The following is a 25,840-nucleotide window of genomic DNA, read 5'->3' on the forward strand; positions in this document are numbered from 1 at the left end:
CAAGGGTCATACCCATAGGTTTTGAACATATACAGATATATGCTATCCATATTCCTCTTTTCAAAAACCAATTTTAAGACTCCAAAACAAAAGCAGAGAAACACTGCTATCAATTTCTCGATGAAAATTATTCAGAATTGGTGCATTTCACATGTGAACTAAGCAGTTACATATTATCTGAGTAGAGTTTCTTTATTTACTGAGTCATATTTGGTTTTCAGTGGAATTTTGTATGCTCTTTGTTCTGTACATTGGAGAAACTTCATCTTAGTTACATATATAAACAAGCCTATATATATATGTATATAATACATATATATATACACACATATAGTTTAATACAATTATATATATACATATGTGTTAAATATATAATTGAGCATACAGTACATATGATTTAATAAAACTAATATATGTAATATATAAACTTCATCTTAGTTACATGTATAAATAAGGCAGTATTACACACATCTATATATATACACACATATATTTTAACACAGTTCAGTTCAGTCGTTCAGTTGTGTCCAACTCTTTGCGACCTCATGGTCTGCAGCACGCCAGGCTTCCCTGTCCATCACCAACTCCCGGAGCTTACTCAAACTCATGTCCGTTGAGTTGGTGATGCCATCCAACCATTTCATTCTCTATCATCCCCTTCTCCTGCTTTCAACCTTTCCCACATCAGGGTCTTTTCAGATGAGTCAGCTCTTTGCATCAGGTGGCCAAAGTATTGGAGTTTCAGCTTCAACATCAGTCCTTCCAGTGAACACCCAGGACTGATTTCCTTTAGGATGGACTGGTTGGATCGCCTTGCAGTCCAAGGGACTCTCAAAAGTCTTCTCCAACACCACAGTTCAAAAGCATCAATTCTTCGGCACTAGCTTCCTTTATAGTCCAACTCTCATGTCCATACATGACTACTGGAAAAACTATAGCCTTAACTAGATGGACCTTTGTTGACAAAGTAATGGCTCTGCTTTTTAATATGCTGTCTAGGTTGGTCATAACTTTCCTTCCAAGGAGTAAGCGTCTTTTAATTTCATGGCTGCAGTCACCACCTGCAGTGATTTTGGAGCCCCCAAAAATAAAGTCTGACACTGTTTCCACTGTTTCCCCATCTATTTCCCATGAAGTGATGGGACCAGATGCCATGATCTTCGTTTTCTGAATGTTGAGCTTTAAGCCAACTTTTTCACTCTCCTCTTTCACTTTCATCAAGAGGCTCTTTAGTTCTTCTTCACTTTCTGCCATAAGGGTGGTGTCATCTGCATATCTGAGGTTATTGATATTTCTCCCGGCAATCTTGATTCCAGCTTGTGCTTCATCATGCATATTCATGCATATACATAAGTATATGCATATGTGTTAAATATATGATTGAGTATACAACATATATAATTTAATAAAAATAATATATGTGATATATATTAATAAGTTAAAAAAATTGTATCATAGAGACTTCCCCTAATGAAGTGTACTTCATTAAGGCATGATTGTACATATACACGTATTAAGTGGCAAATTATATGATTAACACTTTGTAATGAGAAGTAGAAAAGATATTTTCAAAATGTATGCCATGATTGAGCATTAATCATTAAATCTGTTCTGAACATTCAGTCCTGCATAAAAACATACATGCATGCCTTCCCTGTGCTATACTTTATACTAGTTTGGTTCCTATAAATACATTACCAGGACTGTTAACAAGAAACAAATGATAGACTGAGCCAGTTTGAATTTTATTTTTCGATTCATTCTAGGGAAGAATAAATTGAACCTAAAGTGAGACATAGAAAACAAAGGGAGAATGAGGTAACTGGAAAAATCCATCAAATGGATAATCAGCATTTTCTCAGGATTGCCTCTTTCAAATATTGCCTAATTAGGTAAATGGGAAAAAAAAAACTATACAAATAAGGTCATTGATATTAATGACCTGTGTAGAAATATTTTGTTATGCCATAATTAGAGTTATTTTAAGAACATACTTTTATCCTTTGCCATTTGTAAACATTATTCCATTTAAAATAAGTGATTCCTTGTATCACTGGGGTTATTTGGGATCCAACATCACTTTTCAAGTTTAGTTTTACTATGTAAGTGTTAATGTGAAAGTTAATGATGATTCTTTTCAAACACCATGGAAATTCTATCCTGTGAGGATGTATTGGCGATTTGTTCTGTAGATCTCAACATACGCATAGAATCTCAAGATAGTCCAGCATCCCCCAATTTTTAAATACCACCAATAGTATATAAGGCCTTCCCTGGTGGCTCAGAGGGTAAAGAATCTGCCTACAGTGCAGGAGACCTGGGTTCCATCCCTGCGTCAGGAAGATCCCCTGGAGAAGGGAATGGCCATCCCCTCCAGTATTCTTGCCTGGAGAAGCCCATGGAGAGAGGAGCCTGGCGGGCTACTGTCCATGGGGTCTCAAAGAGTCAGATATGACTGAGCGACTAACATAGCATATAGCTTCCCCATAAAGTGCATGAACACTGATTGGGTAGGAGGCTACACAAACTAGTCCGAGTTGCAGCTGCTGGGTATTTAGCTAGGTGCATTCACTAGCTGTCTGAGTGTGAGGCTAACCTCTGTACCTTAAAATAAAAAGAAAATAATAATTTTGCCTTAGATCTTAATTCCTATCATGTTTAGACACAGGAACCTCAAAATCAAGAATACTGATGACCACCGTATTATAATACCAAATGGATAATTCTAGTAGTATTTCCTTCCTAATCTTTATAACAGCTTTTTCTATATTAGCACGCCGTATTTATCACTTTACTGCACAATGAACCCACAGGGGGTGCTAATTGGTCATTAATTAAATTTTAGCCTTTCAACACTTTTGTATTCTCCAGTGGCTTTATCTGCAGTGAAGTATACAATGTGGCCTCTTTAAACTGCCAAAAATTCATGTCAGCTTTGCGGCTGCCCTGGGTATGATACAGGTGGAATTCAGCTCGAGTGAACACCACTTCAGGACTGTTATAATTCCTTGTGACCCAAAGTTTGCCAACCTTGAGTCAAAGCCTACATGCTGGAAAAATATTCAGAAGAGTTTTACATGACAAAACATTCTCATACACCAGTTTCCTCTTTGAAATAGAATTTGATCACTTTGTCTAAACATTCTAGTGTGTTAGGGCAGTTTTTCAAAAAAGCCGTTATTAACATGATGGAAGGATTTGTCTGAGGTCCATCATTCACCAATAAAGCCATTTTCAAATTTAACTTTCTTAGTGGAAGAATCCCTTTTACTTTACCTCTCCGTCAGTGAAGAGATTAACTTACAGGTACAATGATTAACATGGTAACTGAGAAATTTGTTGAGTATATTTCAAAAGATGTGGCTACCTCTTCAAAGCTTTATAGGTGTATTTCACCCTAGAGCAAAGGATTTTGAAGCAAAATAGAATTTACCCTCAAGAAATTTCTCAACAAGTGAAATAGTGAGATATTGGGCTAGTGTCAGACCTGTGGAATGTGGTTTCAGGATTTTGAATGCAAGCTATCCCATCATGGGAATTTTACTCCACTAATGAATTAATCACAGCTTGCTGTGTGGAGCTATTAAAGAATGAGCTAAAGCACATTGATTTTCAAGGTAATTATTAGCAGCCTTCGGAAGATCTCGTTTTGGTATTTTTGTTTATTTTTTTATTTTTAAACAAAGATGTCCCTTAAGTCCTTTAAAATTCTTAGAATCTCAATATGGAAAAAAGAAACAACTAAATTAGTTAATTTTTATTCCTTTATAATGTTTTCACATTTTTCAGTTATAACATAAAGGTAGCTATGGCTTTTAGAGTAGCAATAGTAATTTTAGTACATTTTTATATTGCAGTAGGTTTAGAAAGCTCTTTCATACAATGTCATGTTTGAGTCTAAGAATATTAACTATGAGGAAGGCTAGAATTTTATTATTTTGTTATAGACAAGCAAGTCAAAACTTTTAGTTATCAGACCTAAACACATAGTAGGTGCTTCATAAATGTTGGCTAAATAAAGGAGTAAATGAAATAAACAGTGAAGAAGTGCTTCAAATTCTTTGTGGTATGAGGTCATAAATACAAGACTTCTAAGTAGTGAAAACATGCCTTCTAACTCAAAATAGTTGAGATAAAAAGAAAACAGATTTGGGAAATTCACTGTGATGATGGCTGTCATTATTAAAGGAGAGATAAATACGTTAAATGATGTAGAAAGCTCACAGTCACAGCGCTGTAAGCAGATGTGTAGCACACGACTGCCAATTATTGAACGCCCAGAGCTTGGTGCTTATCATTAGTTATCTATATCTTTAAGCGAGCCAAAAGATGGGAACAGCAAAGCCGTGCTCACCCCCTGCCCCCCATCACTGAAAACCACTTTTCCTTCTGTCTGGCTTCAGAAACACGTCTTGGTTTCCGTGAGAGAGATGATGAGTGTTTTTTAACTGGTTTCACGTCAGCTTTTTCCTCTGATTTGAGAGGTGGAGTTAAGTGTGAACTGCTTAAGAATGCACTGTTTTCTGTTTAATTTGGCGGTAGAAGATGGAATTCATTGAGCTCCGTCTGTTCAAGTGAACTTTAAGCAACAGCAAGCAAAACATTTGTACTTCTCTGCACACGTAATAGAAATGTGTCTGGTGAAAGAGCCAGCTTGGCTCTAAAAACCAGGATTACCTAAGGAGGGGCTGAGGTGGGGTGATAACAACTTCTTATCTCTTCTATTGGCTCATCCTAAGCAGTGAACCTCTTTTTTTTTTTTTTTTTAAGGGAGTATTGAAAGGAAAAATAAATAGCCTCTGAGCTCTGATATCTGGAATTCATCTTGACTGTGTTAAAAAAATGTGCTCCTCCATTGCCTGCTCCCGCAGTTTGCTGTCGTTAATGACTGACCACCCTTTTCCCTCATAGCCTGTTAATGCATGTAATTGGTCCTTCCAGAACAATGTATGATATTACAGAATTATAAAGCATCTGTGAACTCTACATAATTGTAAGGTTCACTTTTCTCTTTGGAACCCCCAGTAAAGAGTATTCCTTTTCAAGTAGATAAATAAGTTGCATGACAAAGGAGTGAATTTAATGCAGGATTGTGGGATTTTTTTCCAAAAGTATTATAGTTATGTTACTAAAGTGGCTGCTTTTCTAAAGCTGTTGACATTTCTGTTGAGAATGAAAGGAAACAATTGTGTAATAATGCATAATGGTTTATTTACAGTGACCATACCCTTAAGCAGTTTCGATCATTGCTTTAAAAATGTTTTGTGCAATTTGGTTAGGTGATTTTAAATATGATGATGCAGAGTTGTTACTGTGATGACTCTGGGTTAACGGGACAAATATCCTTGTTACCTGTGTGTACTAAACACACATTTCAAAATATGTCCTCTCTTGATAGCACCTAACCTCTCTCAGCCTTTGTGTACCCAGTATATTTTCCTCAAGGTTCTCAGTTTAATTGTCTTAAGGTGTCTTAAGTTAAGGAGTGGAAAAAGGACTATGAACTCTAACATAAAAGCTCGCTCCCTCTAGCATGCTGGATAAAGAAAGAACCATTTTCCAGTCAGTGGAAGAATTAACCTGGAAATTTGTTTCGATCTCATGTTTTTACCTATTGTCCTACACTTTAAAAAAAAAAATCATCCGCTGAATGAATTTATTTTGATGTGAAATAATGCAATGATTGGGACTTTGCTGTTGGCTTTGACAGTGAAGAATCTGCCTGCAATGCAGAAGACCTGGGTTTGAACTTTGGGTGGGAAAGATCTCCTGGAGAAGGAGAAGGGAATGGCTACCCACTCCAGTATCCTTGCCTGAAGAATTCCATGGACAGACAAGCCTGGTGCGCTCCAGTCCATGGGGTTCGCAAAGAGTCTGACACGAGTGAGTAACTAACACCAAGTACTGACAGTGCAATGATTGTACTGCTAGTGTTTTGAGGATAAAAGAGGTGATTACAGAAGTCCATACTTGGCTTCAGAATTACGCAGCAAAATACTCATTCCAACGTTATCTGTCTGTAAAGACCCGATATTATATCATGTGTATGATAATTTAACACAGTCAGCTTGGATTTATGGGTCATTAACTTAGAGATATCACCAACTATTTATATTTTATTTTCTTGATGACTGAATATACAGTTATGAATGCTTAAGACACTCTTTGGGCCAATCCTTAAAGCTGATATTCCAGTGGTTCCATTAAAGAAAAGAATATGCTAAAATATGTTTATACTGCGCATATAAGAAGCTTACATGTGAAAACGTTAATACATGCAACACATACAAGTCTTTTTGTTTACATATGCATCTTTTCTTCCAGCAATGATAGGTGCCCTAGAAACGTTCACTAATCTTTGTAACACCCCAGAGGGTAAGTAGCAAGAATTATTATCTTCATATTGCAGGTGAAATACCTAGGTAGGGGCAGATTAAATGACTTGGCCAGGTCACTTTCTAAGTCCGTTATGAAACTAGAAATAAAACTCCAGACTCTTGACTTTAGTTTTCATTCTGAGTCATTGACCTCCAAAAACAGAGGTACCAGAGCTGTCAGTATTTGGTCTTCTTTTACACGCTTGAAAAGTAACCGGTGATCTAAATCCTGTTCCTGTTAAGGAACTCTTGCACACACATGACACTGAGACCCCGAAGGGTGGTTTAGCAAGAACCCTGCAGTTACAGTGAATGAACTCAGGTAGCGAAGGACATCAGTAGGCCAGCTTCTCGTGGGGCCAACCCTACAAAGAACTAAAAGTAATGGAAGTTTCCATAGCTTCAGAGACTCGGATAACTTCTTTAACACGTTGAGTCAATCCACTTTGTTATTTGTCTTTCTCCTTAATAATTTCAGGATTGCCCATACTGTTGGAGTCAGCATTCTAAAAGACTTGGTCCCTGCCCTCCAGAAGCATGTAACTTACCCTTTCCTACATTGCAGGCAGATTCTTTACCTTTTGAGCCCCTAGGGAAGCCCAACTAAGACCTGCTTGATAGTGCAAAAAATTTAAAAAAAAAAAAAAAAAAAGCTTTAGCATCCCCGCAGACCTTCCTGAACATCTTCTCTTCCTCTTTCTTTGGTCTTTTTTTTATTGACTACTTGAGTTGGACTTGAAGGTGAAAGAAAAGCCGGACCCTCAGCAGCATTTTTCTTCCATAGTGACAGGCTGTAGACAGACATTATCAGCCCCTCATTTGGCTACCAGGCAGCCCCTCCTGGGGTGTATTCGTCTGTCTGTCCCCCAGCAGCCAGGATAAAATCACAGCCAATCTTTGCTTTCTCCTCCCAGGTTGGTCCATGAGGGTCGATGGCTCATGTCAGAGAGGTAGTACTTCCTGCTCTGGTGTCTTTTCCCCTGTGCAATCCCTCCTTCTAGCATGACTTCACTTTTCTGTTAGTGAGCACTTTCCCCCATAAATATGACCGAACAGGTGTGGCTCTGCCGCTAACTGAGTTTCCAGCTGTCCTCCTCCGATGCAGACCCAGCAAAATCTGTTGTTTTGTCCTTTCAAGCAGACTAGAGAACCATCAAGCCTGAGATGGAGGTCTTCCTTGCAGGATATGGCAGTTTTGTTGCCAGAAGATGGTCGGGAAAGCCTGGCTGGCTAACAAAGACAGGCCTTCAGCGGCTGGGTGTAGTTCCAGTTCTGTATCCCCTTTGGCAGGAGCACAGAGGCTGCTGCAGTGTGGCCAGCCAGCAAAATTAGGAAATAAGGACCTCTTTTATTTACTCAGGCTGCTGAATCATGGGCATTCCTGTCTGCTTGGAGAAAAGTCAGGCGGCTCTCCTTTCCACTGCAAATCTCAGGAGTGTTCGAGACTTTCATCTCCGAGTGTTCACACACTTGTTGTAATGTGCTTTATGGAAATGCTGAAACTCAGCAAGTACAGTTGCTGTAGAAAAACATCTGCACTAACTGTGCACACACATTTGCATCTTTAAATAGACTTCTAGGCCATGGAGTTGGTTTCCAGCAAAGTTGTATCTGTGTATTTTTTATTTTTTCCCCCTTTCCTTCTTCCCGTTGTAAGAGGTGTAGCTCTCCGAGAGTCAGCTAGTGTGAAGTGATTGATTCCAAAAATTCAAATTTAACGTGGACATGTTAAGTACTTCACATTGAAATGCAGAAAACTTGCCATAACACAGAAAGACATTCCTGTTAGTAGCACTTAGTGAGTGCTGAAGGGGAAAAAAAAGTTCAAATTGACTCAGTAATGGGGATTGAAAGAATCCTCCATAGTTTCTTCCAGATGAAAAAAACAACTTGAAATTATTTAGGTCTGTAGTAGCCATGTAAGCATCATTTGAGCTGTGCATGCCAAAAAAACTTAAGGTGATGGGAATGGGTAGCTTGCAGACACTAAGGTAGACCTCAGAGAATATTGGCAACACCACCACTAACACAGAAGTCTGGGGCGATACTGATACCCTTAGAGCATGAACTAACACCCCTGGGAGTTTCCTTGGTGAGTTCCTTGTGCACCCCAAGGAGAACAGGCTCAGTTATAGTCCTAGCAAATGAGCATTTTATAATTTTGACTCTAAAACAGAAATCAACTTTTTGTGGAACCTTTGTTTATTCTTCTAAAGTAGCATTCCCTACTCAAACTTTCTACTTCTGCCCAATGTCCTCCATTCTGCAGCCTGTGAATCCGGTAGGGCAATTTCCATGCATCTCAGTTAGAGATACATCATCTGTGATTATCACATCTTTTCGCCAAGATCAAGTAATAGGGACAGGAGAGAGAATGAAGAGGTTTCTAGCTCCCTTGAATCTTGGTTTGAGTAAAAACTGACCCTCACCTCACTTGACTGTATTTGAAATTTACAAGCTTAGGAGAATGGTTAGGTAATAGGTATAATCAGGCATGGCCACAGACAAGAACCTGATTTAAGCATGGTGTCAAGGATCGCACCGTGTGTATAATAGTCTAGTGCTCTATAATTCTTGGTGTGTTGTTATAATAATATATCATGCCAGGCACAATCTGCAATTTAATAATAGATTCACTTGCTAAATTATCAAGCTTAAGTTCTATTCTTTCAGTCTAGATACATGACTAATTTCTGATTCACTGTTTTCCCCAGCTGTACACAGATAATGTGTTTGAAAATATTTTTAAGTGAAACAACAGGATATAAGCCAAAATAATAAATGTGTGAAAAGTGATAGATTTTCCTTCTAGAATGCTGAGCCAAATTTAATAAAATATTATAATTTTAATAATATACACATTATATAAATATTATGATTTTATAATATAATTTTTGGTAAAATATTAGACATTTTTAATTAGAAAAAAATATTTCAAGACTGGTTTGTTTTAGGGCTACCAGCTATAGATGGCTTAGTTTCTTTAAGGGAAAAGCTAAATCATCATTGAGGTTGTTTTTGTTTTTAATTTTTCAAAATTGTTTCTCTATATGTTCGCTGATGAGCTTACTTGAATATATTCTTTATAGGTATTTACCTTTAAATTGACATCACACCAACAATTCTCAAACTCTTCCTTATGCTGGAAACATGTTGGCTTATAGACGGATATAAATGAGGATGCAAAATCATGTGGCTTTCAACTTGTATTGCGAAGCTTTGTTGCAGTGGGCAGGAATCCAGGAATGGTGTTTGGTTGTTTTCTCAGAGTTAGATGGTTGCCATCTGGCATTGATAGTGAGATGGTGTTGTCATCAGTTTCTAGATGCAGGAAAGGAATGATCCTCATCTGTTTCCTGTGGATAAGCAAGAGGTTGATAATCTAGTAAAATCTCGTTACCTTAAAGAAAGCAGACGTGGAATTTGTTTACATAATGCTCACCAGTTTCTCCTTTTATGTTAATAATATAGCTTGCTAGTGAACTTCAGCTTTGAAGGATTTTAAAATGTATTTGATCGCATTCTAATTGCTTCTTATTAGAATACCTCAATAATATTCTTAACCAGACCTATTCTAATAGAATCGCTATCTCCACCAACCCTACTCCATGGTCCTTACTTGTCGGCATTTATGAAAAATCTTGCTCCTTTGGAGAGTGAAAAGCTTTTGCGATGTCTTCTAATCATGAATGATAGACTAGAATTGTTTTGAAAAGTCAGAGGTTTCACAGTCTATTTAAGAGGTCTCATTTTCCACTTGGATGTTAAGAAAGTGACAGAAGTAAGAGGTACACTTGCTGCAAACATGGTTAAAAAAACCCACCTAATAGAAGGTAGAGTTACTTTATGGATAGCTCGCTAAGGTTATATCTGGCTTTCAGGCTTGTTTGTCTTCTCTTTGTTACTCATAAATCTTTCAGCATTTACCATAATCATTTATCACTTTTCCTGTTTCCAGTTTTTCACAAGTTGCTTTGTCTCCGCTCACCTCAAAGTGCAGGTCCTGTTTGGCTAAGGAAGTTCATGCTGCTGAGGCTTTAGCAAAAGGAAGAAATGGCGGGCCACCTCTTGAACTTTCCAAACAAAATACACTATTACATTCTGACCCTGTGAAACTCTCATTTTTTTTCTTGATCCTGGCTGATCCTAGCTACATGTAATATCTAGTCATACCCTTCTAACATCTAATAATCCATTTTCTGGCCTATGCTATTCGAATCTTACAGTTATTGAAGAAATCCTGGTTGTCTTTTATTACACAAGACATAATTATTATTGTGTTTTCTGTCTTCTTTCATGTGCTTACTTTTTAATATTTTTTGCTGAATGCAATAAGGTCTGTATCAATAAGAACCCCATAAAAGAGTTTGGCCTGCAGAATTGCCTTTTCCTATAAAAACAAGCAAAATGCAGAGGGAATTTTTTATTAAATATTAGACATCTGGGTTGACTGCATTAATTTTAAATCATTCTTGTAATATTTCCTCTTTTCATTTGGTCCTTCAGATGCTCACATAATATGCAAATCATTTTAGAATGAATACAAAAGAAACATTAAATATATTAAAATCTGCATTTTAATAAAATTGTCAATGCATAATATATACCTTGCTCCTAAGGAAGAATGATAAAAAGTAATAAAGGGGTAATTTAGACATTGAACTATTTAATATCATTTTATATTTTACAAGCCAGCGAAAAGTCAACGTAGAAGAAAAGCTTTGGGCTCAGATTTGAAAGTGTTCCATCCAAATAGTCTCTCCTCCTTTTTTTTCCCCTCACCCTGTGTACTTGTTGAAAGAGTACAGTAAATCTGTTCTTGAACTCTCTACCCGGAAAGTGAAAAGTTCCCATCTTCTCATTGCAGATGGAGTGGATGTAGAGGATGACCCCACTTGCTCCTGGCCCGCTTCCTCACCTTCGAGCAAGGACCAGACTTCCCCCAGCCACGGAGAAGGTTGCGATTTTGGAGAGGAAGAAGGTGGCCCCGGACTCCCGTATCCGTGCCAGTTCTGTGACAAGTCATTCAGCCGTCTCAGCTACCTAAAGCACCATGAGCAGAGTCACAGCGACAAGCTGCCTTTCAAGTGCACCTACTGCAGCCGGCTGTTCAAACACAAGCGGAGCCGAGACCGCCACATCAAACTCCACACAGGGGACAAGAAGTACCACTGCAGTGAGTGCGACGCCGCCTTCTCCAGAAGTGATCACCTGAAGATCCACTTGAAGACTCATACGTCCAACAAGCCATATAAATGTGCCATTTGCCGCCGTGGGTTCCTGTCCTCTAGCTCCTTACACGGGCACATGCAGGTCCACGAGAGGAACAAGGACGGCTCCCAGTCGGGTTCCAGGCTGGAGGACTGGAAGATGAAGGACACTCAGAAGTGCAGTCAGTGCGAGGAAGGCTTTGACTTCCCAGAAGACCTCCAAAAGCACATTGCCGAGTGCCACCCCGAGTGCTCCCCGAACGAGGACCGGGCGGCCCTCCAGTGCGTCTACTGCCACGAGCTGTTCGTGGAGGAGACCTCCCTGATGAACCACATGGAGCAGATGCACGGCGGGGAGAAGAAGAACTCCTGCAGCATCTGTTCCGAGAGCTTCCACAGCGTCGAGGAGCTGTACAGCCACATGGACAGTCACCAGCAACCGGAGTCATGCAACCACAGCAACAGCCCTTCCCTGGTCACAGTGGGCTACACCTCCGTGTCCAGCACGACCCCGGACTCCAACCTCTCGGTGGACAGCTCGACCATGGTGGAAGCCGCCCCACCCATCCCAAAGAGTCGGGGAAGGAAGCGGGCCGCTCAGCAGACCCCGGACATGACTGTCCCCTCGAGTAAACAGGCGAAGGTCACCTACAGCTGTATTTACTGCAACAAGCAGTTGTTTTCCAGTCTGGCGGTTCTGCAGATTCACCTGAAAACTATGCATTTAGATAAGCCAGAGCAGGCCCACATCTGCCAGTACTGCTTGGAGGTACTGCCCTCCCTCTATAACCTCAATGAACATCTTAAGCAAGTGCATGAAGCTCAGGACCCAGGTCTGATCGTTTCTGCCTTGCCCGCCATAGTCTACCAGTGCAACTTCTGCTCTGAAGTTGTCAACGACCTCAACACCCTTCAGGAACACATCCGATGTTCTCACGGATTTGCGAACCCCGCGGCGAAGGACAGCAATGCTTTCTTCTGTCCCCACTGCTACATGGGGTTCCTCACTGACTCTTCTCTGGAAGAGCATATAAGACAGGTCCATTGTGACCTCAGTGGCTCCCGATTTGGGTCCCCAGTGCTCGGGACTCCGAAAGAGCCAGTCGTAGAAGTCTATTCTTGTTCCTATTGTACAAATTCCCCCATATTCAACAGCGTTCTTAAACTGAACAAGCACATCAAAGAGAATCATAAAAACATTCCCTTGGCCCTGAATTATATCCACAACGGGAAGAAATCCAGGGCCTTGAGTCCCCTGTCACCTGTGGCCATAGAGCAGACATCTCTGAAGATGATGCAGGCGGTAGGAGGGGCGCCTGCAAGGCAGGCTGGAGAATATATCTGTAATCAGTGTGGTGCTAAGTACACGTCCCTGGACGGCTTTCAGACTCACCTGAAGACCCACCTGGACACTGTGCTCCCGAAACTGACCTGCCCTCAGTGCAACAAGGAGTTCCCCAACCAAGAGTCCCTGCTGAAGCATGTGACCATTCACTTCATGATCACCTCCACGTACTACATCTGCGAGAGCTGTGACAAGCAGTTCACGTCGGTGGACGACCTGCAGAAACACCTGCTGGACATGCACACCTTCGTCTTCTTCCGCTGCACCCTCTGCCAGGAGGTGTTCGACTCCAAGGTCTCCATCCAACTCCACCTGGCCGTGAAGCACAGTAACGAGAAGAAAGTGTATCGCTGCACCTCCTGCAACTGGGACTTCCGCAACGAGACGGACCTGCAGCTGCACGTCAAGCACAACCACCTGGAGAACCAGGGCAAGGTGCACAAGTGCATCTTCTGCGGCGAGTCCTTCGGCACCGAGGTGGAGCTGCAGTGCCACATCACCACGCACAGCAAGAAGTACAACTGCCAGTTCTGCAGCAAGGCCTTCCACGCCATCATCCTGCTGGAGAAGCACCTGCGGGAGAAGCACTGCGTGTTCGACACCAAGACGCCCAACTGCGGCACAAACGGGGCCTCGGAGCCGGGCCAGAAGGAGGAGGTGGAGTTGCAGACCCTGCTGACCAACAGCCAGGAGTCCCACAATAGCCACGACGGCAGCGAGGAGGACGTGGACACCTCGGAGCCCATGTACGGCTGTGACATCTGTGGGGCAGCCTACACCATGGAGACGCTCCTGCAGAACCATCAACTCCGGGACCACAACATCCGGCCGGGGGAGAGCGCCATCGTCAAGAAGAAAGCGGAGCTCATCAAAGGGAACTACAAGTGCAACGTGTGCTCGCGGACCTTCTTCTCGGAGAACGGCCTCCGGGAGCACATGCAGACGCACCTGGGACCCGTGAAACATTACATGTGCCCCATCTGTGGGGAGCGCTTCCCCTCGCTCTTGACCTTGACCGAACACAAGGTCACGCACAGTAAGAGCCTGGATACCGGAAACTGCCGCATTTGCAAGATGCCACTGCAGAGCGAGGAGGAGTTCCTGGAGCACTGCCAGATGCACCCCGACCTGCGGAACTCCCTCACGGGGTTCCGCTGCGTGGTTTGCATGCAGACGGTGACCTCCACCCTGGAGCTCAAAATCCACGGGACGTTCCACATGCAGAAGACAGGCAACGGGGCCACGGTCCAGGCCACTGGCCGCGGCCCGCATGTCCCCAAACTGTACAAGTGTGCGTCCTGTCTCAAAGAATTCCGTTCCAAGCAAGATCTGGTGAAACTGGACATCAACGGCCTGCCCTACGGTCTGTGTGCTGGCTGTGTGAACCTCAGTAAGAGCGCCAGTCCCGGGGTCAACCTTGCTCCTGGCTCCAGTCGACCGGGCCTGGGCCAGACTGAGAACCTGGGGGCCGTGGAGGGCAAGGGCAAGACTGGCGCCCCCAAGACGCGCTGCTCCAGCTGCAACGTGAAGTTTGAGTCCGAAAGTGAACTCCAGAATCACATTCAAACGGTCCACCGAGAGCTGGTGCCCGACAGCAACAGCACTCAGTTGAAAACGCCGCAAGTCTCGCCCATGCCCAGAATCAGCCCCTCGCAATCGGATGAGGTAACTCGCCTTTTTCTGATGCTTGCCCTTTAACTTCCCCAAACATCCCTCTCCACTGTAGGTTTACCCTTTCCCCAGCTTTATTCGTTGGCCTGTGCAGAGAGATGCTTTAGATCGAAAGGCAGTGGTGTTTTTCTGCCTGGCCATTAAAAAGGATGGCTTGCTTCTTGGGAAGCAGCAGTTTGGGCTTGAGTGGTGCAAAGTAGGACTAATTCCAGACTCTCTAGGGTACTGTCTTCTCTGTGACTGAAGAGACCGGCTCTCATGCCAACACCACCTGAGATCTGGAATCTCAGTGTAGTTTCACCGTGAGTTGAAATCCCCAGATCCGACTGGTATGTATGGCTGAGAGATAATGACATAAAAGCGAGATGTTATGAGCCGACATGCTGGCTTAGGGTAAATTAAAAACAATATGTATATTTGTGGATAACAAATTGGGTAGGGATGGCTTTTCTATATGGCATTGTCAACCCTCACTGTTTGTCTTTGTCTTCTGGGTGGTGAGGAAGGTATTGTCTCACAACAGGAATTTTTAAGAGCCCCTCCATTTATTAAGGTCCGCATGCTCCACGTTGGTTTTAAAGGGTCTCTCCCCAAGTCTTCACTCTCTGGATTTGGAACATTTTCTTAGCTAAAGAGTCATTTTGTGTTCCTCCCCTCCATAGTTGAAAAACAAGTTCATTTACAGTGAAATAGTTTTGTAAGTCATCCTTCCTTGAAGCTGAGCCGAGGATGGCTTGTTTTATTATAATTTCTTTCTGCTTTATCACCTTGTTTCTAATAGCTCTCTCCCCGTTCCTACCTGTCTGTATCTGGAGATCCAACCAAAATGAAAACTCCAGGGAGACCCGTCTCCCTTCAGTCTGGGGTCACCGCCTTTTCCTTATCTTGTCTCTGCACTCACCCCCTCTCCGAGGCCCCCTACAGCTCCCTGCAGATAGCCATCAGTCAGCTGGTAGGGGAGAGCTGAGAAGACGAACACAGAGCCCCTCTTCCCCAGATGTGGGCTCTGTGTGAACAGGCAGACTCCCCAACTTTGAAGTCGCTTTCCCCTCTCTCCTCTGCAAGTAAATCCTCACCTTTCTGTCCTCTAAAGAAGTGAAATCTTTTCAAACCAGAAGGACGTCGTTTTGATAATGGTTCATGACGCGCGTGTTGGATCAAATCATTTCTTTGGAAGCAAATATTGCTAGTTGTCATCATATGAACTGAAATGTTTCCCAACTTTTTGTATCCATCATGTTTAAACCTAGAGAAAAGTTAAAGAAATAACACAAAGAACAGGTGTGTGTGTATTCGTGTATCCATGTCACAAATCTGCCAGACAGGAACATTTTGTCAGATTTTTCTCTATCTTTGCAACCTTTTTTATTAATCTGAGCTACATGGAAGTAAACTGTAGATAACATATTTCCTGAGAATAAGGGCATTTTTTTACTTAACCATAGTATCGTTAGCCCAGAAATTATTGAAATCAACTAAAGGTGAAAGGTACTCAGTCATGTCCGACTCTTGCAACCCCATGGACTGACATTGACCAGGCTCCTCCGTCCAGGGAATCAGCTAAAGAGATGAAATAAATCTGTACTATCTTATATAAGTCCATGTTCAGATTTCCCCAAATGTTTTATTTTTAAATGCTTTTGAACAAAAATTCTTAAAAAAAATTATGCTTTCAAAAAATTATTCCTCTCTTTTGTTTTGTTATGCTTTACATATATAGAAGGGTTTTTATATTCAGATTTAATTTAAATAGTGCCTAAAAGGGGTTTAAAATTAATTAATGTGTGTGTGTGTATGATTGTGGTGGTATGCATTTAAAGTCAAGCAAAATTCAGTTCTTATTTCTTAGATTGTTTTTGGAAAGGAATTTGCCTGTTTCTTATCTGTTCATGGTTTAGACTTTCTGATATTTCTGAATTGCTCTGTATTGTACCATTTAGGCAACTTCCCTGGTGGCTTAGATGATAACGAATCTACCTACAGTGCAGGAGACCAGGGTTCAATCCCTGGGTCAAGAAGATCCTGTGCAGAAGGGAATGGCTACCTACTCCAGTATTTTTGCCTGGAGAATTCCATGGACAGAGGAGCCTGGTGGGCTATAGGTTATGGGGTCACAAAGAGTCAAACATGACTTATCAACTGAACAACAACATAATACCATTTGAGGTGAAATATTTTAAAAATGAAGGAGGGCATTTTAATAGTCTTTACCTGTTAATTTGGTTAGAGTTGATTTGGGAAATTTGCCTTTTTTAATAGTATTTTTAAAATATCTTGGCCCAATTTATTTATTTATATTTGTTTATTAATTTTTACTCTTTGGCCGAAAGGCATGTGGGATCTTAGGTTCCCCAACCAAGACTGAACCTGCGCCCCTTGCAGCAGAAGGTGAAGTCTTAACTACTGGACTGCTAGGGAATTCCACGGGAAATTTATCTTTAAGGGATGGTCAAGTCTTCAGTTATACCTGAAATCTTAATGATAATTATAAAGCTTAACTATATCCTTCACTTACATAGAATAATATGTTTAAAGTGCTTTTTAATTTTAATTCTTACAATACTGTTTTTTAAGCACCTAGCTACTGAGGGTTAAAAAGGACTCCATGCGAAAGAATACCTTCTTATTAAATCTGATTAATAATAACTTGTAGCAGTGTCGTTAATTGACTAGATATTAAGATTCAGTTGTACATTTTTTCTTTGTGCCTTAACAGTACACTAATCTATTCAACATTTTCACCCTTGTTACTGTTTTTCTTTATTATGCTATTTGTCATAAAAATTTTATGTGCCTACTTCCTTTCTGATACTCTCCACCATAAAGAAATGTAAGTAGACCATATTATTTGGACTTGACATAGAAAATTATCTAAAGATATGTAAAGTTTTACAAAAATGAGCCTAAAAAATGCATTGATGAGGAAGACATAGAGTTTTACTTTGTTCTCATTCTTTGTTACTCAAATTAAGCCTCTGTGACTTCTCATTGTGAATATTGTGGAAATTTTTATCAGCAGAAGTAAAGGTGAAGCTATTATGTAAGAGTTTGCCAAAAAGCAGGCATACCATGTAGGATTAAATTTTATCACAAAAAGAAATATCATGTGTATGTTCATTGACTTAGATGTCTTAGGTTGGAATTAAAGGACTTAGCAATGTAGGTGGTATTTTCTTCTCTTCTTCTTGCTGAGGATTGAGGCTTCAGAAGAGAAAAGAAGACCTTGAGAGATAATAAAACCTGAATACCAGATATTGTCAAGAGCCAGGTTAGATTTTTCTGGACTCTGACTCACAGTCACAAAAGAGTAATGATAGAAACTGGAACGCATCTTACAAAGACTGAAAAAGACAATTATTTGTTCTAGACTAGAGTACCTATTCAGAAGGGATTTAGATATAATCTATAGAAGGATAAGTACTATATAAACCCATATAATCCAAGAAATAGATGAAAGACATGGTATGTGACAATTAAAGAAGGGTAATAGTAAGCAGCTGTCATGTGATGAAGAAATTTGGAATTGAAGACAGAAGACTTGAATTTAAATTCCCACTTCTTCTGTGTGATGACTTCTGAATTTGTGAAAAATGTTCTCTTTGTACCAAAATTCTATGAGTATTAACCTAAATTTGCGGTGGGGACTTTATTTTGAATAAAAAATGGGAGGTGGAGGAAAACCTATTCATTTCCATTTGCTCCTCAAAGATTGACTATCAATCATATGAATTTGTACCTGCAATGATTCCATAAATGGCAGAGAGAATTTGAGGCAGGAAGAACACTGGATATCTAGCATTTTCTGCACATGAAGCACCTTGCAGACTTAGTGACCTTTACTACATGTTGAGTAAATGTTAGTTCTTCTTTTGGAGTTCGTTGACACTAGCCTGGCTACCTTTTCAGGTGCTGCCCCATCTGAACCTCAAAGGGTTGTGTCCTGATGATACTGGAAGCATGTATCCATCTGCCTTCATTTCCTTGAGCTCCTTCATAGCCGGGTTTCTCTGAGGGTTTATATATTCACATTTCAGTTCACATCATCCCCACTATTCCATTGAAATTGCTCTTGCAAGGGTTCAGTTCAGTTCAGCTCAGTCGCGTCCTACTCTTTGCAACCCCATGAATCTCAAGGGTTACCAATTCCATGTTCCTAGATGCCTGTACGATGCCACAGAATCAAACCTAGAAGTGACAGTGGCCCTCATCTGGTTAAACTGCCTATTTTGCAGACATTGAAACAGACCCAGATAAATGGAGATCTAAGATCACACAGTTAATAAGTGGTAGACAAGAGGCCCAGAGAATCCAGGCCTCCCAATTCCAAATTCAGTGCCCGGCCCATCGTAGGCATGTGCCTCTGGGCCATGTCTGGCTGGTGGTTCTCCCAGAACCTTTCCCCACTCAGGGTAGTATGGCAGGAGAGCTGGCTCATGCAGAAATCCACGTGACTCAGTGACTGGAACCTCGAAGGTGTTAAATAAATTTGTGTTATTCTTCTGCATTCATACACTATAGCATTGCTACTCCTATTCTGACCACATTTGGACTCAAGTCTTGTTTTGTTATTGAAGTTCTGCCCTCGACGTTCTGAATGTGTGTGGGTCTATTGTTATTATCCCGCTCCACTTCAAGGTCCGTGTTCTCAAGAAAATTGTTGCTGTGCTGCCAGGATTGCCACTGGTCTCTCCAGGTCCATCTCCACAGCACTCTACAGAGTAGCTGGCCCTCCCCTTGCTGCGCCTCTCTGTAACTTCATGGTGTCCCCTTTCTTAGTTTTCTTCCTTCTTCTGTCTCTAGCGATTTCTCGTCCTCTGCCTGTTCCCAAAGTGTAGGAATTCTTCAATCCTCTTTCTTCTGTATCTGTTCTCTCCATAGCATCTCATCCATTCACACTGCAGTAACTGTTTCTTTACTAACATTTCCCAAATATGTTTGTGTTCCGCTGACAGTTTAACTTTGCAATTGGTATCTCTCATAGCCTCCTGAAGTTTATTGTGTACTTCCTGAACTCTCAATTCTGTCACCTGAAGCCTAACGTTTCCCAAACTTCCATCATTTTTGGTAAAGGGATCCATCCTACACCCAATTATCAAGCAAGAAACCCAGGAATCCCTCACTTTCTAGGTCCCTAAACTTTCCCTCTTTCCTTACACCTAATCTGGTAGTCCTGTAGATTCTACCTCCAGTGAGCATCTCATCCTCCTCTTTGCATCTCCAAAGCCATCATCATGGTCCAGGCTGCAGTCATTTCAGGATACCTCAGTAGCCTTCTAAGAAATTCCTCTTCTGCCTGCTACTCATCCAGTCTTCCTGCTGAAGTGGGAAGGCATCTTGTGGACATGTCAGTCACTCTCAGGATGGCACACAGAATTCCTCAGTGCCTTTCCATTTCTCTCAAATAAAATTCCAACCTCTCACCAGTTTATGAGGCCGTGCACATCCCAGCCAGCTTGGCTGCCTTTGTCGTGTTCCAGCGTCACCTCCGTGTGCTAAGTGCCTCAGCCTCCCAGCCTCCGGCGGGGTGGGGGTGTTGGGGGGGTGTCTGCTTTGGAGTCTTCACCTGTCTTGCTTCCTCACCTGACCTGCACTTCTGAATCAGCTTCTCTGTGCCACTTGCTCTTTCTAAGCTGTCAAGTGGGCCTTCCCTGAAAATCTTATCAAAGTTGGTTTCCTCCTAAAGATTTTCTTTTGAAATAGTCATTTTTCTTTACTTATTTATTTCCATATTCCCTTTTCTCACCTATGAACAACTTATCACAAGAGCTTGATAAATATCAGTTGAATAAATCAACATAGTATCAGTACTTCAAAGTGACAAAGTAGTGTATACTCCATCTTTGGATGTATATGCAGGTATTGTTGTTGTTGTTGTTTAGTCTCTAGGTCATGTCTGACTCTTTGTGACCCTGTGGGACTGTAGCGCACCAAGCTCCTCTGTCTATGGGATTTCCCAGGCAAAGAATACTGAAGTGGGTTGCCATTTCCTTCTTTAGGGGATCTTACTGACCCAGGACTCAAACCCACATCTCCTGAATCTTCTGCATTGGCAGGCAGATTCTTTACCACTGAGCCATCTGGGAAGCCCAGGTGCAGGTATATCTAGTAACTAGTACCCACAGAGGTAAATAAGTTTACCCAAAACTAATGAGATGCTTTAAAATTAGGTGTGATTAAAAAAATATTAAATAGGCTCAAAGACTTGAAATTTCCAACAATTTAACGATCATCTTCAGTGTGAACGTCTGTTTTAAGTGTCTCAAACTTAATATTCTTCCTTTATAGTTCCTACACTGAAAATAGAAATGTACATGTAGGCAATTCAGAGCCTACTGAAGCGCCAGAATTCTTTTTTGATTTATTTTGTATAATAAAAATTTCCATATGAGGTTAAAAGAAAAATGTCAAAGTTTTTGTATCTCAAGTGGCTGGTGTAAGTTTTGCTAAGCTAAAGGAGCGAAAATAAATGAGTTACGTTTCCTCTAAATAAACAATATCTTAAAATTATGTAGAAAAATTACATGACCAAATAGACCTGTAAAATTCAAAATGCTCGTGGAATAGCCTTAGCTGCTTTGCCAAGTTTAATCTGTTTTCAGATTTATTGTTGTAGTGTTCAGTATTTGTTTGGCATCTACAGTGCACTGGAATGGGGAGTTAATGACCCCTGGCATAAGCATTGGGTGTGGAACATGGAAGTAACTGCCTGCCATCCAGTGTGATACACTGATCATTGCATCACGCGGTGAATTTGCTACCACTGTCATCCCTAGGTTGTCCCTGTATTTACTTCCAGTTCTGGACTTTTTTGACTGAGGCTTCCATGTACATACAGTATCTTTTAGAAGTTATGGAATTCAAAAAGAAGAATGTTTTTGTATACTACCTTGAATCTTGAATTTCACATCTTTGCTCCTAGAGTACTAGGCAAAAGAGTCTGAAATCACCCTCAGTAGTGGTAGAATTCTGTTTAGCAGGAACATTTTACATTTTGGCTGAAATTATATTGAAGTAGAGATTAGTGAGTATACAGATGCTTTTGAGTAATGAAACAAAATTGAAAGCTACATTCTGGATCTCTTATCATTGTATGGCACCACCTTCTACATAATACAGATGCAGTTTTCTACTGTACTTTCTCTTTCTAGAAATTTGCAGCCTTATGGCTTTAAAAAAACCTAAATAGCCAGTTCTCTTATTTATATATTTTTTCCACTGTTTAAATGTGCATGTTTCTAAGGGTTCTACTTTTAATATGTTTGTCTCTGCGCTTACCCTCGTTTCCTATTACTGACTTATCATCCCATACAGGTGACTAACATATCAAATTTCAGCTTGCAGCCTCTTGTTCAGTACCATCTTAGATTTTCAGTTACCTATTTGCCATTACCAGTTGAACATTGTGCTAGCCGTTTGATCAAATCATAATTTCTTTTTTCTCTCCAGTTTTCGTCCGTGTTCCATCATTCCCCTAATTATCCTCATTTGAAGCATTGTGTGCGTCTCTTAAATCTTGTGTGGTCTCCTGATTTTTTGACTCAGTCACTCTCCAGGTGCTATATTTTCTCTTCTATTTGCATCTCCCACATTCTCTCTCCAGTCCAAGTCTTATCCTTGTAAACTAACTGGTCTCTTTCACTCCCTTCCTATCATAATTCTCAACATATAGCAAATACATGTTAAATGAAAAAGATATCTTTAAAACCCCATAAATTTTAAGATTAAACCACCCATGGAACAAAGAGAAAATAGCAATTAAAAACACTTCAAATGGAAAAATAGCTACCTCTTAAAATTTGTAAGATACAAATTAAAGTAGTATTGATACGGAAAGTTATTAGAACATAAAAATATGTATTAGAATTTTTTAATGTAATATCAATAAGATAAACATAAAACTTGAGACATTAGAACTAGAGCAAGAGAATAAACCCATAAAAAAGTAGAAATGAAGGCAATAGTAAAACTAAGAGCATAAAGTAATGAAATACAAAACAACAAGGAGGCCAACAAAGTAAAACATAAGGTTTTTTAAAAGACTAACAAAGTTTACAAACTTCTGGCAAGCTTAATCAGGTTAAAACAACAAGAAATAAATAATATAAATAATGAAAGGGGAGCCATAACTTCACATGTGAAGTTAAAAAGATAGTTGGGAAACCATTACACATAGCAAAATAACTGAAATAAAAAATTCATGAATTATTGTTTTCAAGAGAGAAGACCAATTGGAACTCTCTTACTTTACTGGTGGGAGTATAATTTTGTATAACTGCTTTAAAAACTTTTGGGCAGTATATATCAAAGCTGATTACTAGCTTACTCTATGACTCATCAATCTGTTTCTAGGCTTATGTCTAAGAGGAATAAATACATACATTTCACAAGTAATGAAGAATATTCTTAATAGCTTTTGCATATATGCTTTAATCTGGAATCACTTGAAGTGTCAAAATAGAATAAATAAATACATTGACATGTAGTTATTTCATTCATATAAAGAAATGCTACACGGAAATAAAGAAGAATGAGCTATTGCTGTGTAACAACTTGGATGACTCATGTAAGAATGATAAAAAAGAAAAAGGAATCAGACACATCCTACTGCAGATCTCTACTCATATAAAATTTAAGAATGGGCAAAACTAATTAGATGATTGAAGTCAGGATAGTTACCTTTGGCATAATATCAATTGGGAGAGGGCAGAATGGAGTCTTTTGGATGCTAAAAATATTCCATATCTAGATCTATATGGTGGTTACACACCATTGTAAAATTTCATAAATCAGGCAGTATACTCCATCAGGCAATATACTTACCACTAAACAACATACACACATTTAACCTGTGTACGTTATGTCTTAATAAAAATTTTACAGAATGTACTAAAAACACGTAAGATAAAGAATAAAATGATACTGTGTAGAACTTTATGCCAATAACTGGATAATTTTGATTATATGGGAACAGTCTTAGGATAATATGTTATCAAAGCTGTCTCAAAAAAAAATTGAGAGAAGTAGAATATTGCATAAATACTAAAGAGCTAATAAATTGTTGAAAAACTTCCCACAAAGAAAATACCAGATCATACAGATAATTCAAAAGTGGTACCAGAAAGTATGAAAAGAGGGAATACTTCACTTCGTTTAATGAATCTAGTAAAATCTTGTCAGAACCAGACAAAGATAGAAAAAGGAAATTTTAGGGAAGTTTTACTCATGATTTTGTATTTTAAATTTTTTAATAATATAAACAAATTAAATTCATTATGTTAAAAAAGATTTTATACAAAAACTAAAGTGACTTTAAAGATTTTTTGTTGTTGTTTTTAGAACATTCTGTGAAAAATAGCTAAAGACCCAGTTTCCCGCTCAGTCAGTCTCTCCCATCAGGAAGCTTCCATAAGGCTCTTATCCTTCTCCATCAGAGGGCAGACAGACAGAAAACCACAGTCACAGAAACTAACCAATCTAATCACACGGACCACAGCCTTGTCTAACTCAATAAAACTATGAGCCATCCCATGTAGGGCCACTCAAAAAGGACGGGACATGGTAGAGAGTTATGACAAAATGTCCACTGGAGAAGGGAGTGGCAAACCACTTCAGTATTCTTGCCTTGAGAACCCCATGAACAGTGTGAAAAGGCAAAAATATAGGACACAGAAAGATGAACTCCCCAGGTCAGTAGGTGCCCAACATGCTACTGGAGATCAGTGGAGAAATAACTCGAGAAAGGATGAAGAGACGGAGCCAAGGCAAAAACAACACCCAGTTGTGAATTTGACTGGTGATGGAAGCAAGGTCTGATGCTATAAAGAACAATATTGCATAGGAACCTGGAATGTTAGGTCCATGAATCAAGGCAAATTAGAAGTGGTCAAACAGGAGATGGAAAGAGTGAACATTGATATTTTAGGAATCAGCAAATTAAAATGGACTGGAATGGGTGAATTTAGCTAAGAAGACCATTATATCTACTACTATGGGCAAGAATGCCTTAGAAGAAATGGAGTAGCCATCATAGTCAACAAAAGAGTCCAAAATGCAGTACTTGGATACAATCTCAAAAACGACGGAATGATCTCTGTTCATTTCCAAGGCAAACCATTCAATACCATGGTAATCCAAGTCTCTGCCCCAACCAGTAAAGCTGAAGAAGCTGAAGTTGAATGGTTCTATGAAGACCCACAAGACCTTCTAGAACTAACACCCAAAAAAGATGTCCTTTTCATTATAGGGGACTGGAATGCAAAAGAAGGAAGTCAAGAAACACCTGGAGTAACAGGCAAATTGGCCTTGGAGAATGGAATGAAGCAGGGCAAAGGCTAATAGAGTTTTACCAAGAGAATGCAGTGGTCATAGCAAATGCCCTCTTCCAACAACACAAGAGAAGACTCTACACATGGATATCACCAGATGGTCATCACCAAAATCAGATTGATTATATATTCTTTGCAGCCAAAGATGGAGAAGCTCTATACAGTCAGCAAAAACAAGACTGGGAGCTGACTATGGCTCAGATCATGAAATCCTTATTGCCAAATTCAGACTTAAATCGAAGAAAGTAAGGAAAACCACTAGACCATTCCGGTATGACCTAAGTCAAATCCCTTACAACTCTACAGTGGAAGTGAGAAATAGGTTTAAGGGACTAGATTTGATAGAATGTCTGATGGACTATGGACAGAGGTTCATGACACTGTACAGGAGACAGGGATCAAGACCATCCCCAAGAAAAAGAAATGAAATGCAAAAGAAAAGAAATGCAAAAAAAGCAAAATGGCTGTCTGAGGAAGCCTTACAAATAGCTGTGAAAAGAAGAGAGGTGAAAAGCAAAGGAGAAAAAGAAAGATACTCCCATTTGAATGCAGAGTTCCAAAGAATAGCAAGGAGAGATAAGAAAGCCTTCCTCACTGATCAGTGCAAAGAAATAGAGGAAAATAATAGAGTGGGAAAGACTAGAGAGATCTCTTCAAGAAAATCAGAGATACCAAGGGAACACTTCATGCAAAGATGGGCTCAATAAGGGACAGAAATGGTATGGACCTAACAGAAGCAGAAGATATTAAGAAGAGGTGGCAAGAATACACAGAAGAACTGTACAAAAAAGATCTTTACAACCCAGATAATCACAATGGTGTGATCACTCACCTAGAGCCAGACATCCTGGAATATGAAGTCAAGTGGGCCTTAGGAAGCATCACTACGAACAAAGCTAGTGGAGGTGATGG

The 25,840-nt window shown here is 40.2% G+C and overlaps 1 protein-coding gene across 5 annotated transcripts in view; it reads left to right on the forward strand.

Moving 5' to 3' along the window:
- ZNF521 (zinc finger protein 521) overlaps window positions 1-25,840 on the forward strand; it is a 313,735-nt gene that overhangs the window by 123,859 nt on the left and 164,036 nt on the right. For all 5 annotated transcript variants that reach the window (XM_018039577.1, XM_018039579.1, XM_018039578.1 and 2 more), the window contains one exon: window positions 11,245-14,597. In XM_018039577.1, coding sequence (XP_017895066.1) covers window positions 11,245-14,597 — 3,353 coding nt within the window. The remainder of the gene's footprint in view (window positions 1-11,244; window positions 14,598-25,840) is intronic.

This window comes from Capra hircus, chromosome 24 (assembly GCF_001704415.2).
Source record: "Capra hircus breed San Clemente chromosome 24, ASM170441v1, whole genome shotgun sequence".
NCBI lineage: Eukaryota > Metazoa > Chordata > Mammalia > Artiodactyla > Bovidae > Capra > Capra hircus.